Source organism: Manis pentadactyla, chromosome 1 (assembly GCF_030020395.1).
Source record: "Manis pentadactyla isolate mManPen7 chromosome 1, mManPen7.hap1, whole genome shotgun sequence".
Taxonomy (NCBI): Eukaryota; Metazoa; Chordata; class Mammalia; order Pholidota; family Manidae; genus Manis; species Manis pentadactyla.
Window position 1 is genome coordinate 20,143,340 of NC_080019.1, and position 17,512 is coordinate 20,160,851.

The following is a 17,512-nucleotide window of genomic DNA, read 5'->3' on the forward strand; positions in this document are numbered from 1 at the left end:
CTGCCCAAATGGTGGCACCAGACCAAACTTGGGGCTGGCCTTCTTCAGTGTGCAGTAGGAAATGCTTAAAATAGGTTTGCGTCTCTCTCAAAACCACCTATAGTGCAATCACAATGGAAATTACCACTACTGCAGCCCCAGTGCAAAAGCACCCGCTAATTAAATGAGCAATGAGAATCTCAAAATAATTTGTTAATAGTCTCACAGCAGTATCTCCTTTGTTGGGAGATTCTGTCACTGAACGCCCTCTTCACGTAAAGAATGAAGTCTCCCCACTGCGCATGTTACCACCAGGTGTTCTGCTCCTCACCCCACCCGCCTTTACCTGCCCCTACACCCCCTAAAGCAGAAGGGAAACCTTGGCTCAGAGAGCCTGGCTAGGGAAGAGCCACTTCAGTTGCTGGAACCACAGAAAGCAATTATTCAGCAATGTGACATTCAGAGTGTTTCCTTTTGTCATGCAGAGAACAGCCCCTGAGTGACATACCACTGCCTGCCTAGGCAGGGGATAGGTTCTTACCCAGGCTTAAGGATCATATGCAGAGACAAACGTCTTTACACTGGGGCCTGCTCAGCTTATGATGAGGCAGACCTAACATTTTATTTTGGGAACCGCTAAACATGCATGACATGTCAATACAACACCAGGTTCACTCACTGCCTTCAAGATGTAACCCTGGGCCTCCCAGAAACAAGGCATTTCAGAAGATGCCAGGGCAGATCCAAATGAATCTGGAGAGCTGGGGAGCAGTGCAGCTGTTTTTAATGTTCCTCGATGCTAGTTTTCTGATCTCCAAAGACAAGCAGCCTCCAGCTGAGCAGCTGCTATTGGCCTGAAGCTGTCCCTCATCGTGATGGTGGTGTCAGAAGCACCGGACGGTAAGTCAGAGGGTCCGGCGGCCACTGGCTACCTGTGGACTTTGCGACATCACTCTCTGGGACTCTGCCTCTTCCTCCATTAAGTAAGGATTCTCTGACGTCCCCTGGAGGCGTTCCCGGGCCCCTGCCCAGCACTGTTGGCTCCTACACCTTTTCGACAAGGCTTTCCATTAACTCGGAGTAAATATCCGTGAGCCCTCCGCTCATGGTGTGTGCTTCTCAGCGGATCTCTCGGTACCCTGCCCTGTACAGTGCTGGTGGGCCGCCCTGAGCAGGCTGGTTGCTCTTAGAGGCCAGGCGCTGGGTCTCTTCCCCCAGCACACTGCCTGGAACTTGTTGACACTAATGTACCTGTTGAATGAGATGAGCATCTTCTCCCATCAGACATACAAATGGGATTCTCAAGGGCGGGCGTTCTGTCCACACTTGTGCCTGTGGTCCTAACATGGTAGGGGGCTCATCACATGGTAGGGGACAGTCACTACTCTCAAAGGTCCCTCTGCCCAGGAGGCCAGTTTCAGCACCTCACTTGTCTTCTGCTTTATTTATTATGCTCTAGCCACCTTTCTAGAAACTAAGCTGTTTGAGGGATGGGTTGGTACCATACATGTATTTTGTATCCTCTGTAGCCTTGTCAATATTGTTAGGCACAGGCACATTTTTGTTAGGGTGTAGACTGAAATACAGTTGATTACAAATAGTTTGACCTTGAAACTAATGAACAGAAAATTGCCTCTAAGAAATACTACTAATATCATTATTTAACATTTACTAATTATTCTATACACTGATCATAACATAAATATGAATGAATAGAAGTTACCAATAAATTCATTAGAAACGTGCTTCTTACATCCACAGGAAATTGCCATTCCTGGTAATAGCTAGAAAATGACTATTAATAATCAGTTCTCCTTACAAAAATAAGGAATCTATATTGCTTTACGTATAACACCCAAACATTTACAATGCAAAAATACATCTATTCCTAGGAGCCTGATCACAGCTGTTTCTTTAAAACCTTTTTTGGGGAAGATTGATGTTCAGAGGGATTATGATTCATTAAAGTTACTGACCAATTCAAATACTTAACTGCCAACTTGTTCTGAGATATTCCTTTCCCTCACCTTGGCACTGTTCTGTCAACACATGTGTGCACCATGTGGAGAAATCCATGTGCCCCAAGATCTGTGAACATGTGTCTCAACAGCTATGCATGCATGTCCTGAGATCTGTGGACATCTGCCCTGAGTGGTGGCCTACTATGCATGCTATTTAAGCAAAACTTTGTTTGATGTTCATATGGTTCTTATTGGTGTGGCCCTTAGAAACAAATGCTTTTTTTTTACAAGGTGACCAGAACTAGGCTTTGAGTATAGAGCCAGTCATTGTGTAGCTCTTTGTTCCCTGGAAGAAAATTCCACAAATGTTGATTCACTAATTTACTCTACTGAAAAAGCTGTAGGCAGTCACAAGTCTGGGTAAGCATGAATGTTAGAAAGGTCCCTCTAGACCTACAATGCATTTTTCAATGTTCTGTCTGGAATAGGAATATAAATAGAGCATGCTTCTGTTAGGTCACTTTTAAGATCAAACATTTGGTAATTTAAAATAAAGATTTTAGAATTAAAATGATTCCTAAAACAATATTCTCCTTCCAGCCAGGGTGGAGTAAGATGGATTGTATTTACCCTTCTACCAGAAACCACCAAAATACTCTGAACAAAAAGCATGAAAAAATAGTTTTTAAGACACTACTTATCAGTCACTGAAGGACAGTGATCTCTAGAAAAAGACACAGGACTAAAGCTTTGTGACATTGGCTTAGACAAGGATTTTTTACATCAAAAACATTCATAGAAGAAAAAATAATCAATTGGACTTGATTACAATTGAAAACTGCTCTTCAAAAGACATTAAGAGAATGAAAAGACAAGCCACCGACTGGGAAAAAATATTCCTAAATCTCACTATCTGATAAAGGATTTGTTATCTAGAATATATGAAGAACTCTTACAACTCAACTCAATCAGTAAACAATCTAATTTTTAAAAATGAGCAAAACTGTTGAGCAGACACTTCATCAAAGACATAGGTGACAAGCCCATGAAAAGAGCATTAATCATTAGGGAAATGCAAATTAAAACCACAGTGAGATACCACCACACAGCGATGAGGATGGCTAACACTAGAAAGATTTGCCATACCAAGTGTTAGCCAGGATGTGAATCAATTTGGACTCACACACAGATCTCAAGGAAATGTACAATTGTGCGACCACTCTGAGGAACAGTTTGACAATCTCATAAAAAAATGAAAACACATCTACCATATGACCCAGGCATCCACTACTAGCTATTCCAGTGCAGTTCATATAAAAACAAATGTCCAATGCAGCTTTAACTATTACAGTTCCCAATCTGGAAATAACCCAAATGTCCACTGAACTGTAGAGTATCCACACAATGGGATGCTCGGCAGTCATGGACAGGAGTGAACTAGTGACACAGGCTCTAGGATAGATGAAACCCAAAACAAGAATGCTCAGTGAAGGAGGCCAGACAAAAAAACGACATACTGCATGATTCCATTTATACGGGACACCAGCTATAGAAACCAATCTATATTGCCAGAAACCAATACAGAAAGCAACTGAGAAAAAGAAGGAAATCTTGCCATTTGTAACAACATGAATGGACCCAGAGGGTATTATGCTCAGTGAAATAAGCCACAGAAAGACAAGTCCTATATGATCTCACTTACATGTGGAATCAAAAAAACAAATGGACAAATAAACCAAACAGACTCACTCATAGTCATAGAGAACAGACTGGGGTTGCCCCAGGGGAATAGGGGGTGGATGGGTGAAATAAATGTATACATGTCTCAGAATTCATTGAGCTGTACACTAAGATTTGTTCATTTTATTGTATGTGCCTAATTAAAAAAATTAAAAAATAAGAACTACAGAATTACCAAATTGGTAAAAGCAACTGAGGAGCAGGACGTAGCAGGAAATGTTGGAAAGGGGCACAAGGACACTTTCTGGGCAATGGATGCATCTGTTATCTCTCAGGTGATGACAGTTTCATGGGTGTCAGCATGTGTCAACCTTCCCAAAGGTACACTTTAAGTATGTCCAGTTTATTGTGTATCAATTTTACCTAGATTAAAAAAAATACTAAGATGACACTAATTTGCCTGGGGAATTTAGCAGAAAATCATCATTTATGACAACTCTTCACTGAGTTACAATTTTGCCCCAAATGCTGGGCTGCCACTAAAAACAAGCTGGAAGAGGATGGTCTGACACACTGAGCACTGGAGTGGCCTCTGGGTTTCCACTGTGCTACTCTGCTTAGGCACAAAATTCTGAATGGCTATGGAAAAACGAGTTTTAACTTCTGTGATCCATTTCACTGCATGCAAAGTGCTTTGATGGTATCATCCATTATCACCTTGTTGTGATGACCACTACATGCTAATTTTGATGATGCACTGTACCTGCCCCAAAATGTGAACAAATAAAGAGAATTCATCAAGAAAGAACCACAAAACCCCTTCTGAGTTATACGTTGAAGGACCTTCAACAAAACGAACAGAAGAAAGTAAATCTACTATTCTCAGGTGGATGATCTATGTTCCACGCTCTGGTTTCCTTTATTTCTCGTGTGAATTATGGAGAGCATCATTTGCTGTGTTCTCCAAACTCGCATTTGCCATCTCTGATTCCTAAGATTTTCCATTAAGCCATTAAACCACACTCTTTAGGCCATAAGTAATTAGCAGAACTATCTACCACTGAATTCCCCTTGTGGGAATTTGATGCTTATCAGAAAGTACACAGGAGGCAAAGGTCAATGTGCTCTGCTCAGGATCTTCAGTGTAAAACACTGGAAACACATTCTTTCAGCAACTAAGCCACAGAGAGATAACATTCTAGAGCTGGCATAAACAAGGCTGAACCATTAATTTACTAGTAATACTATTATAATATTGGTCAAGAAGCTATCAATGTTTTCCTGAATAATCAAGAACTATTTGAAAAAGAATTTCTTACACAAATCATATGGACTGAACTTGGGCAATAAATTTTCCACAATACAGTATGAACACCTCACAGATATAAAAAACTAAATGAGCATGACTACATACAACCCTGTTTGAGCCAGAACTGAAGAAACTGCTTGCAAAGTGAAACAAGAAGCATATTTTAAATGACATAATAAAACAAGTTATCGCAATCAGTATTTTGTAGAAACTGCTAACAAACACCTCGACTGTTATCTATAATTGATTCAATGAGAAACAAGCTCCCAATTTACTTTCTATATTTACATAAGATGAGAAACGGGATAGTATGAAGGACAGTGAATATAGGATTCAAAATTTGGCAAAGATTGAGATGATCCAAGCTGGCCCTGGACCACTAATAATGTTTTGGAAAGATTGGGTTATTAGATTAACAGTTGTAGAAGATGGACACTATTTATGCAATGCTCAAGCAAACATTTTTATTAACCAAACATTTCCTAAACTGCAAGCAGAAATGCGAAACTTGATCTGACACCTGTAGCAGATCTGCAGGCCTTTTCTGGCCCAGGACACAGGAGTTCCACTACGATGGAGCACATGCCCTTAGTCTGCTCAGAAAGGAAAGGAGCCACACCCTTTACTTGAAATGAGGTTTGTTTCAAAGGTTATCTGAAGAAAAATTTCCTTCCTTATCAGTTCTCAGCTCTCGCTGCTGCCCGCTGTTTAATTTACCCCTGTTCTTCCCAAAGCCCTGAGAATACTTTCATTTGGTCAGCAGCATATAGTTGTTGATCCTTCGTTTAACAGGCACCAAGGGGCTCTACTTACATCATGCATGGAGTCCAGAAGCTTGGTCAGCTGGTAGAACCTTTGCCAGCTCTGCCCAGAATTGTTGGGACACTTAGTTACCATCTTCCTTAGTTCTTTGATGTAATTTGTCCTCATTTCTTCGAATGCAGCCTGGCTTCTGAGGCCATCCTTTGGAACTGTGTTCAAGAAAGATATGTAAATACCAAGGATGGAAAATAGCTTCAGTATCTTGGCAATTAAATGACCTAGAATATTTTGAGGTTGTTAGGCTCACCTTTTTAGATTGATAGTGAATCTCAATTAATTGTATTAATGAATATAGCAGTTATCTCTTGATAAACTTGTTCACATACATATATGGATAATAATAACTGCTGTTTATCAGGTGTACATTATTATACACTTTGCATATATTAGCTTGCTTAATCTTGACATCAAACTTATACCATTTTATTATTGTCAGTTTACAGATGAGGAAACTGAAGACTAGAGGTTTGACTACTTGCCCAAGGACACAATAAATAAATGGCAGAGAGAAGGGTATAAACCTAGTACTTTTTCCAAAGCCTGCCTCTTAACCACAATGCCACATTGCCCTGTGGCCTGTCATCAGTGTTTTATGAATCCTAACTTGTCAATACCTCATAGGTAAGAAAATATACTTGGATTTTCCAAGACAACTGGAAGAGCCACAGACAATCCAAACTGGGGCTAGAATTAGAAAGCAACATCTTCAAGTTCAAATATCAAAGACACTTGAGGAAACCAGCTGTTTATCAAGAGGGACAATATGCAGGCAAGGAAGCACTTTCTGTCCTTGCTGCTCTGGGATCACATGCCATGGGTGTGCTGTCATGTGGCCTCCCGGGTAATCTAATGGTGGGCCTATGACTGGTTTGTGTGTGCAGTGAGGGAAGCCAGTGTGACTCTGCATGCATGGCAAAATCTAGAACCTTCCAAGAGAATAAACAATATTCATCTTTATCTTTAATAAGGTAGGAAATTAAAGATATGTTTTCTTCTTTCCTTTTATGTAGTGGCTAGCTTTTATAGTTAAATGGAAAAAACTCACTTAAAAAAGAATAGGGTTCAGGTCTTGGAAACAAAGTGACCTGCTGAAAGGAGGTGCTTTTTTCCTAGGACATTTGTGGAAATACTTTGTGGAGAAACGGTGCGCTGTGTTTATGCCCTGGAAGGAGGTGTAGGGCACAGTGTGAACTAAAGGTTATATACTCTTTGAAAATCTACTCACGTATTGGTTTCTTCCCACTACAGCCAAGAAATAGTTATGCATATATGCTTTAACTTTGAAAAATATTATCATTACAACTTTATTTCTTGAAGATGAAGAGTTCAAGAGAATTCATCTTATGATATTAGCATTCTGAGCTGAAAACTGCCGTGACTTTCACTTCTTAATTACACATATTTGCTAATTTACCATAACTGACATAAATAATTTACTTGGGTCATCAGCATTTTAAAGTGGTTAAGTACATTTTCGAGCATTATGTGCCATCCAGGAAGCCAATAATACCACTATTTCCAAATCAACCCTGTTGTCCTGTAATAAAGATACAGATTATTTTGCAGATTAACTTCACTTATTATGTTAATCATCTTCTCCTTGAGTTTAATTGTTGAGGCTTTTGATTTGTGGTTTATTTAAGTCTACTTTTGTGGGGAAAAAATAAATCCCTAATAGCAACTGCACAAATTCCTGAGGTTGCCACAGTATTAGTTGTGGTTTCAAAAATTTGACAGTCACATTAAGAGTTGAGTGCCATCATTATATAACAAATAGTTGCTTTTCTTGAAAACTAAAATCTTGTTTTAGAAGTTCAAAACATATAAAGGAGGATGGTAATCCACCAGATGTTACCAGTAAACCACAGGTCTACTTTCTACTAAAATTCTAATGTTAACCTAAAACTTTCTACAAAAAAAATGGAGTTTGCAAATAACAGCCTACACTACCCACCCACAGGTTTATAAACTAAATGTTATTTTTAAGTAAAATTTTATGTAGTAAGCCTTTTGTTTTTCAATATAGATGTTTATGAATACCACCCAAGACATTAAAAAACTACCTAAAATTAGAATAGAATGAATAAATTCCACTACCGTATTTCAGTACTAGTTGGTACATCTACTAAGATTAACTAAAGACCTTCATATTTTTGACAGTTGTGTTATTAGAAATTCTCAAGTTTATGAACAATGTGCATCAAATATTACTAATATATTAACTGTGACAACTGTGTAAAATATAGTATACCAATTTCCCAGTCAGATTTTTTAGAAGTTGAAACAAACCCACAAATAGAATTTAAGCAAAACCTCAGATTTTGGAGGTTTGCCCAGATTTTTTGAATTTATTAAATGCAGCAGGGATGCTGGAAATTTTCCAGAATCTATGGAATGGAGAAGAGCAGAGAGACAACTGAGGTAGAAGCCTTTCCTCTGTAAGGATAAAGAACACAAGACTCTCTTGATGTCAGGGTTAAAAACTTTTTTTGATGCACTGGATATTAGGTGTGCAATTTAACATCCTAAGAAAAATGTTCATGCATTCTTCATAAATTAGCAAAATAAGCTTACCAAAGCCTGCAGTATCTTGATCATAAAATTCTTATGCTTTCTTGCCTTTTAATTTTGCTTTTCCTGTATCTACAAAAATCAGATTGAAAGTACTGATCTGCTTGGAAGCTAGTTAATTAATTTGGGTAGCTTCAAAATGATGTAAGAATCGGTTGTAGTCTGATTAAATGGCTGTAAAATGATAAGCACCAATTAAGACTGAAGAGTCAGAATTTATAGAGTATCCTATGCACTTTTAAGGAAAAAAAATTTCATTTAAATTCTATAAACCACCTGATACATATGTGTGTATGTTGATCTGTCTGTCTATATCATTTTAAAAAACAATTTTCTAACCAGTAATGGTTAATGAAAGCCTGCAAAGGGGAATAAAATAACTGTCACTGAATTTAAAAATTGTATTTCCAAAGTGATATTCCACGGAGGATAAACTAGAACCATCAGAAACCTTGAGGAGGAGGGGAGCAGGGAGAAAGAGCCAGGTTCTGCTGACTCCACAGGTGAGGGGTTGCAAACATAACACTGCAGGGTATTATTGGCTGAGTGCAGTAGTGAGGAATGGTGGGGCCTGCGGCAAACTGCAAAGAACATGCCCTGTCCGGGGCCATCAGGTTCAATGGAAATAAAACAAGACTACAGGCTAAAAGCAGCCTAAATTACTTGGGTGGGCCAAACAAAACACAGCTGTGAAGCGCTGGCCCCACCTCCCAGGGCTGTTGGTTTGCTTCCTCTGCTGGATTCCAGCTCCAGCCTGCTCACCTTTCTGCTCTCCCTGCAGCTGTCATGTGCCCCCAGCCTGCTCTCCAGCCTTCACTCCCTGCTCTGGGTGGGGAGTGAGTGGGAACAACACTGGACATGAAGTCCGGAGCCCTGGGTTTGAGTCCTAATTCATGGAGGACCCTAAACGAATGACAAAGCATGCTCCTTTCTAACCGTGGAATGAGGCTATCAATCTCAGAGTGGTTTTAAAGAATAAAGTAGGTTACATACGGCAAAGATTGGTGAACTGTGAGCTGCTAAGTATGCAAAGCAGATTCTCATTCACGGTCGCCACCGCATCCCCTCTCCCTGCTCTTGACATCACCTGATTCAGACCCACTCATCCTCAGGCCCAGTTCCTCTGCCGGAAGTAACAACTCTTACCACCCCTCCTATCCTTATTACCTTGGCTAGTGATGCCCCTTTCTCTCAAATGACTCTACTGAACACCGCTCTTCTCTCAAGCCCCTGATTCACAGGCCAATGAGAGGGCTGGGTGTGCACTGGGTGGCCACTTCTGCTCCCTGGTGGCCACTCAGCCATCTCTCCTCCTCTGAAGTCCATGGCACTCACCCTGGCATCCCAAATATTTCTCAGTTTCCTCAGTGGCCCCAGCACTTGGCTCAGAGGTTTCCTCTCCATACTTTCTCCTGCCACCCTTCTTCCATTCTTGGTCTTACCCTCATCCGATATGAGCTTCCTCAGATTCCTTCCCCCCTGTTTGAAAATGCCTGTGTCATTGAGGAAGACGTGCTCAGCATCCATGCCAAGGGCAGTCTGGTCCTCTTGTCTCTTTGGGCACCTATGCTATCAACTTCTCTCCTCTCAAACTTGGTTGGGAAGCCTAAACAAGCTCCCTGTCCATCTTCAAGTCCTTGGCCAGCTGGCCTGATGCCTAATGGGCAACTTCAGTAGGCTTCTCTCAGCGGCCTCACCTTTCTCTGTGCAAGCTCTGCTGTTCGCCAGCCCCTTGTGCACACACCAACCTGGCTCCCATCTCGGCACACTCTCCCGGGTTCGGTACCTCTGACGGCTCTGGCTCTGTCCCTCCAGCCTCCTGCCACATAGCTCAGCTGGGTCCTCCCTCTTTCTCAGTGCCGTGGTGGCCCCACTCACCGTTTCAGTTTAGACTACAATTTTCTATAAGGATAATTTCCAGCTTCTAGCTCAATACCCAAACCTGGCTTCTGAGTTCCATTCCCAATTTTCCCTCATCTTATGGCCTCTCTATTGAGGTGCATCTGAAAGTTAACCCATCCAAAACAGAACTCGTTTTATACTTTGCAGACCTGCTCCAAGTCCCAACATTAACATGTTTTCTCTGATTGGTATCATTACCATCCCAGTCACTCCTCTGGGTGCCCAGCCTGTGTCACTGCTGACCCACACCATTTTTATTTCCCCTTTAGTCAGTTACCAAGGCCAAGTCTGAAGCGTTTCTTGCATGCACTTGGATTTGTTCATTATACCACCAACTGCCATCACTTAGGCCATTATTTCAGCAGCCTCACAGCAGGTCTCTGCTTTCAGTCTGGCTAAAACCTGACTTTGCCTCTCTCCCTCCCCTTCTCTTTCCCTTTCAATCCAGTCTATTGTCAGCTACATCTTCACAAAGCCATAAAATACAGCTTTGATCATGTCACCCCACTGCGCAAAGCCTTCTGTGTTGCACTGATCTGCCCACCTAATAAAGGCCAGTTGTCTTCAGCAGGCATCAAATATTCTGGTCCAACGTATATCTCAACCTGTAGTTCCCATTCTTTCCCAACCCAATAGAACCTGATGCACCTTGAAAAATTAAATGAATACATAAATAAAATAAACTAAAAAAATTAACAGCCAAAAAATCTCTCCCCAAACTAAGTGCTACTGCCTAGATATGCTTTCCCACATTTCCACACTCACAACACTGTTCCCTGACAGCAATGCCATCTGACACCTCAAAGCCCATCCATCACCCTTGCAAAGCTCTCCAAGATTCAGCTGAACCATGAATCCTTCTCTGATCCCCAGAACTGAACATGCTCTGCCCTTTTTCAGCCACCATGCCATGCTTTATCTCTATCATGGTAGATAATCCCCTTCCATAATGTATTAAAACTACCTTTGAACTTTCCTTAGAGTAAAACTCACTGAGGGCAGAGGCTATGCCTCATACGCCCTTGGAATTCTAGAATTGCCTGATCCTACCCTACACATAATAGACACTTCGTAAGTATTTAGTGGTTGGATAGATGAAGGAAAATAGGGACAGACTTTTGATATACCCAAAGCTTTATGCTGTGCAAGTAACTTTGTTCATCAAAGACCAAAGCCCTCTTCCCACCTTCTGAATATTGTTATTTTGATACCAACTGTCTGACACCATAAATAGGCTATTCCCCTAAAGGGAAGATGATCTGACAGTGTAGAAAAAGTGCCAGGATAGACAACAATTTACTTGTGCTTAGCAGCAGCAAAACTTTCATTATAGTGTATTCCTCAAAGGTAAGCTGCAGTCGAACGAACTGAAGGCTGATTTGGTGCATCCCCTGGCATAGCTCATACATGGCAGACTGATGCATCTTCTCTCTGCAAGGGAAAAAAAAAAATGTCTGAGAACACAGGTTCATTATCAAACCCAGACTGGCAGCCCAGGGAAGCTTAATAAGAGATCTGAGTCAGAGTTTTCCTTTTGGCTTCAACGTGGAGCAGATGTGCATTTCAGAGACAAGTTAGATGCCTCTCACAGTGATTGGTAAATTGCTTCTAGACCAGCCCTGCCAGGCCATTTACTAGTACCCAGCAAGCACATGTCAGAAGCACTGAAACCAATTTTTTCCAAAGTGTGCCATTATTTCACTTTATGTCAAGAGTAGTAATGACTGATTGTGGTGTGTGCTACATCGAGCCTGTCTACAGAGCAGAGAGGCCACTGTGATGGGGGGTGAGGCCCATAGAAACGCGTTTATTAACTGTCTGTAGCAGCACATTTAAAAAAGAGAATTCAGACACAATTTTAAAGGGTGACAACCCCAAAAAGAAACTGATAAAGGGGGAAAGAATCTGGGCCTTTGGGCAATATATGCCTATTTCCATTTAAACAACCAACCTACCCTCTCCTTCCACCAAGTCCAAATGTTTCCATAACAACACACATTATATAACCCTGAAGGCATTATTTTCTCTTTGCATGAGAAGCAAGGCATCACTTAGTTTTTAAGATTTTTTTTTTCCTCAAAGTAATACATCTTTTGGGAGGCCCTGTTTAACTACTGCTTTATAATGAGCAGAATGTGTAAGTGAAAAGAGACTGTTAGTGAAAAATGGGGGAGGAACTGACAAAGGACAAAGAAACAGAAAAAGAGGTCATGATGGCTGATAGACTATGGGCAATAAAGCAGGTGGGCATCTGCAGGACAGTAAGATCGTGACGCCTCTTCCAGGGTGTATTCTCAGGTTTCCCTCAACTGGCAAATTCTCTCTCATCTCAGTCCTAAAAGCCATTTATAAAGAACCCAAAATGGAACATTAAACATTTTGTTCTGCATTATTATTCTATGCCATTTGTCTCCCATAATCAGCTGGAAGGTATTTTTAATTAAGGAAATATTTTAAACACACACACACACACACACACACACACACACACACACACACACACACAGAATAGCCTCTGGTCAACCATCCAGAATTAACAGTGTAAATAAATGCTAATATTTTTGCCATATCTGTTTCAGATCTTTAAAAATTAAACATGGTGGAGTGAGGACTGCTCTGCCATCTTCCCTGTTCCCATTCATCTTCATTTGAGAAGGGACCCACCCACTTTGGGTGCTTATCATTTCCTTTTAGATTCTACTACACACGTATCTATAACAACAGCATACACTACTGGTTTGTTTTATGTAAAATTGAAGTTAGATATGTACATCCTTCTGCAACTTATTTCTATTCAGTGTTGTAATTCTGAGATGTATCTGTTTGAATACAGGTAACTCAAGGTAATTCATTTTCACCAAGGCAAGTATCATTTGTTTGAACATATCCAACTTATTTACCCATCCCACTACTATGGACACTTGGGGGCCTCCTCTCTGTTGCTATTACAGATGATGCCCAAGAACATCCTTGTGCATTTCCCTACAATACTGAATGAAAATAAAATTGCTGAGTCAGAGATTCATGCAATCTGCTGCTTTCATTCCAACCAGTAGGAGAAGAGAGTGTTCAATTTATTCCACATCCCCACCAATACCTGTCATTATCAAATTAAAAATGTTTTTGCTATCTGATGGGGGTTGACAGGGTAGCCCCATTATTACTTCAATATGCGTTTCCATTAACACTGGTAGGCTGAACATATTGTCAAATGTTTTCTGACCATTTGGGTTTCTTCTCTGTGATTTGTCTCTTCATGTCTTTACCCCTTTTACAGTAAGCTTTTCTTCCTTTTATTATTAAACAACACTATTTTTATTCCTAATATTTTTTACCTTCAACGTTTTTTGATACTAATATTGCTGTTTTCCTCACTCTTTCCATCCCTTTTTTTCTTTCCTGTTTCCTTTTTACTTTTGCTCATTCTTTAGAATTTGGCTGGTATGCTTTTCTTTAATCCCTTATTTTCAAATTTACCAAATAGTTATTATTTCACACATTTCTTATAAACAGCAAAAAGCTGGATTCTGAGTCTCTGTATTTTAACAGCTTAATGTTTTCATTTATTACAATCATTGATATATTTCAATTTTTCCACCATTTTAACTGTCTCCCCTCTTTCCCTCCTTTCTACTTTCCTTCCTTTATTAGGTTGATTCAGCCTTTTAAAAATCCCCCTTTGGTCCTCTACTGGCTTGAGAAGGTGTACATTCTTTTTTACTCTCTAAATAATTAACCTATGAACTTGCATATTTAAAAATCTAAAGTTGATCAATAGCTTCTCCATGAGAAACAAAAAGAAATGTAGGATACTTTATCTTTGGTCAGTTCTTCCCATCTTTCATGTTACTGCTTTTTAGCATTTAAATTCTAACTTGTTTTCCAGTCACCCCTGAAATCAGTCTCTTTACCTCATGCATCCACATTCCATGGCTATTTAGAGTTGTCAATGTGTTTCTTTGATCATCATTGTTTCTTACATTTCACTCTGTACTCTGGGTTCTATTTCTTACTGATTGAAGAGTAAGTCGTTCTTTTTTTTCTGTAATGCTTTCAGCAGTGGTCAGCTGCTGAATGTTCAAGTCTTTTAGTATTCATTTGTCAGATATTCTTGAATGATAGCTTTATTTGTTAAGGAAGCTTAACAAATTCTTGAAGATTTCTAGGTTGACACGTAATTTCCCTTGGTACTTTGAAGAAAGCATTCCACTACACTTGGACCTTAATTGCTGTTTCTAGGAATTTTCTCATTGGTCTAATTGTCATTCTTTCGGTCACCTGCATTTCTCTTTGGTAGCTTAAAAAAATTTCCTCTGTTTATCTGATGTCTGTAGTTTCATGATGAAGTACGTAGGTGCAGATTGATTTTTATTTTTCCTAGTCAGGTCTTACTGTCCTTATCTGATTTGAAGATGTAGGCATTACTTCAGTTCTGAAATGTTCTTAGACATTGTTTCTTCAAGTATCACACCTATCCCACTCCTGTTATTTTTTCTTTTTGAACTCCTATTAGTAGTGTGTTGGACCTTCCCATTGTGTCTCCCACATTAATCTCCCTTTCATATTTTCTATCTTTTTATATCTATGTACTGCATTTTAGGTGACTTTCTCAGATCTATACTCTAACTAAATAGTTTTCATTTTCTGTGTCTAATCTGTATAATTTTACAGTGTTTTCATTTTAATGGCATGCTTTTTCATGTTCAGGTGCCTAGAAATGCTCTATTCACTTCTTTCTCAAGCATTTCTTTTATTTCCCATAAGATACTTCATACTTTATGGTTACTGTAGCTTCTTTCACTAAATTACATATTTACCTATTGTATCTCTAAATACTTTAAAGATATTTATTTTATAGTTTCAGATTTTTATTACTCAATTTTTTGGGGATGTTACTATGCATGTCTAATGTATTGTTTGGGCATTTGTTGTCTTCTGGGTGAATCCCAGGGATACTCTCTCATGGAGAGGATGCTATAGGAAGTTTCAGCATTTATAACTGTCAGAGGTATAAGGATTTCACTTGTTCTGGGCCAGTTTATGTGCTAATTTCTCATCTTAAATGCTTTTTGCAAGACTTGTGTAGTTTAAATTTAGATACCACACTCAATGTGGTACAGGCTTGTGTTTCTTATTTCTTTCAGCTTCCTTGCCACATCCCTGGGCTGGTTGGCTTGTGAAGGCTCACTATCCTTGTTAGTAGGCAGTGAAATCTTTGCAAAGCCTTGGCCACATCCTTGCTGGAGTCTAAGTTTGTCTCCTGTTCCAGTTTGTGTTTAAGGCCCACCCCTAAGGCACTTTTCTACATCCAATAGTCTGTGGGCCAACTGTGGCTTTAGCTCTATGTTATACCACTCAGGCTGTGAATTCCCTGTTGTTGCACCTGGCTTTTCTTTTTCTTTTGAGTATGACTATTTATTTAAGACTTTTTAAATGCAGAATTTCTGCACTTAGAGAAAACAAAGATCTCAGTTCACTTCAAATACCATTTTGATGGCTAACTACAAGCTTCTTAAAGGCAGGATTCATGTCTGACTAACCTTTTTGAATGTCAAACAGAATATGATAGACAAGTGTCATGTGTCAATCTTTGCTCACTAAATATTTCATGAATAAATGGGAGCAGGAAAGAGAAGAAGGGAGAGAACAAGTGAAGACATCAAAATTAAGTGAAGACCTGCTGATCTGCATGATGATGATGATTAGAGGAAGACGATACTGAAAATTTACACAAAGAGCACACAGCTAATGAAACACATATGGCATTTGTGAAGTTCTTGCAAAGTTTCTCAAAGAAAGGAGAGATTTTGACTTTAAAACAAGGTGAAGCAGACTGCAAATCAGGATGTCTGTGGACTATAACACAACATGCACTAGACATTGTACGATATAAAAGTGGAACCCTATGCATGTAATCCCTTAAGCTACCTGTGCTGGAGGCAGAACAGGCATTTGCTTTGCCTCAGCAGGCCTAGAGAGGTGCAGCCCATCAGCCTTGCAGAAGGCCTGCTTTCTCAGCCTGGGGTATTGCCACTTCTGAGATCCAGACTTGTCATATGTACACTTGGGGTACTAATAATACTTCCAACCTTGCAGGGTATCGAAGTTCTTAAAGTACTGTACAAATGTTACCTTAAAATATATATATAATGGAGAAAATAAAATGCTTCTTGAGAGACCAGTGATCGTTTTGGTTAAAGCAAACTAAGAAATAGTCAAATTCTTAAAATGGCTCTTTAGGCAAATAATATTGCATTGTAGTTATCATTTCTATATGCAGGATGGTAAACCAAGAGAAACCGGAGAGAATGCAGATTTTTGGGAAGGTGGAAGTGACCTGCCTGGAGTAGAATATGAGAATTAAACACCTTCATATCAGTGTGATTGTTACCAGACGTGTTAACAAAAACCACACACAGATTAAAGGTTAAAGAGAGACCTTGGATTCTACCCGAAAACATATTAGAACACTAATGTGCGGCAACATACCTGAAGAAAGCATTTTTTGCCACTTCAGTATGAAGAGCATCTCTTTAACTCTTTCTTGAGGTATTATTGCCCCAGTAATGTCTGTACTCTTCGTAGTATCACTTACGGAGCACCGACCATACACTAAAGCTAAATTCATTCTTCCTGAATCTCACAATGCCTTGCGAAGAATCATTCTCACGTTCGTGATAACGAAATTTACATACGTGATGCAGCTGGGATCCAAACCCAGGGCTTTTACATCAAAAACTCATGCCTTTTCCTCTCTCTGTGCTGCTGGCCCAGTAGTTTTTAGCTCTTTTCTCCAGAGTATCCCTTTATAACCATAAAGAGATATCTGGTATCTCATATGTTATTATATTCACTCATTTGCTTATCTTTTGCTCCCCATTATGCGGTAAGATTTTGTGTTTGCAAATTCCACTGCTGTTTCCACTGCATGAAATTGAATTCTCTAAATGAGGAATACTGTGTACTCAATATAGCTTGAAATTTCAAGAAAATAGGCCACCTTAAAAACACATTTTATAAAACATCATTTTTGCACAATTAGATTAAATGCACAGAAATGTGCTTCCACAGAAGTTGAAACAAGGACAATCTTTCTGGCGTGATACTGGTATTAATTTTGTAATATTACTTGACAGAAATACTCCTTGCCACACGCTTTTATTCATTTTATAATCTTACCTTGTTGTGAGTAGAATAATGTAAAAATACAATGACTACTTTGGGAATGAGAAAAAGTTTGTATAATACTTCTAAAAAACTAAAGTAAATGCAAGAGTCACCTCTGAAC

At 39.6% G+C, this 17,512-nt stretch overlaps 1 protein-coding gene across 1 annotated transcript in view; it reads right to left on the bottom strand.

Moving 5' to 3' along the window:
* NR3C2 (nuclear receptor subfamily 3 group C member 2) overlaps positions 1-17,512 on the bottom strand; it is a 332,753-nt gene that overhangs the window by 26,757 nt on the left and 288,484 nt on the right. Inside the window, exons 7-8 of the mRNA XM_036910130.2 lie at positions 11,525-11,655; positions 5,743-5,900 (exon numbers count right to left, since the gene is read on the bottom strand). Of these exons, the coding sequence (XP_036766025.1) occupies positions 5,743-5,900; positions 11,525-11,655 (289 nt within the window). The remainder of the gene's footprint in view (positions 1-5,742; positions 5,901-11,524; positions 11,656-17,512) is intronic.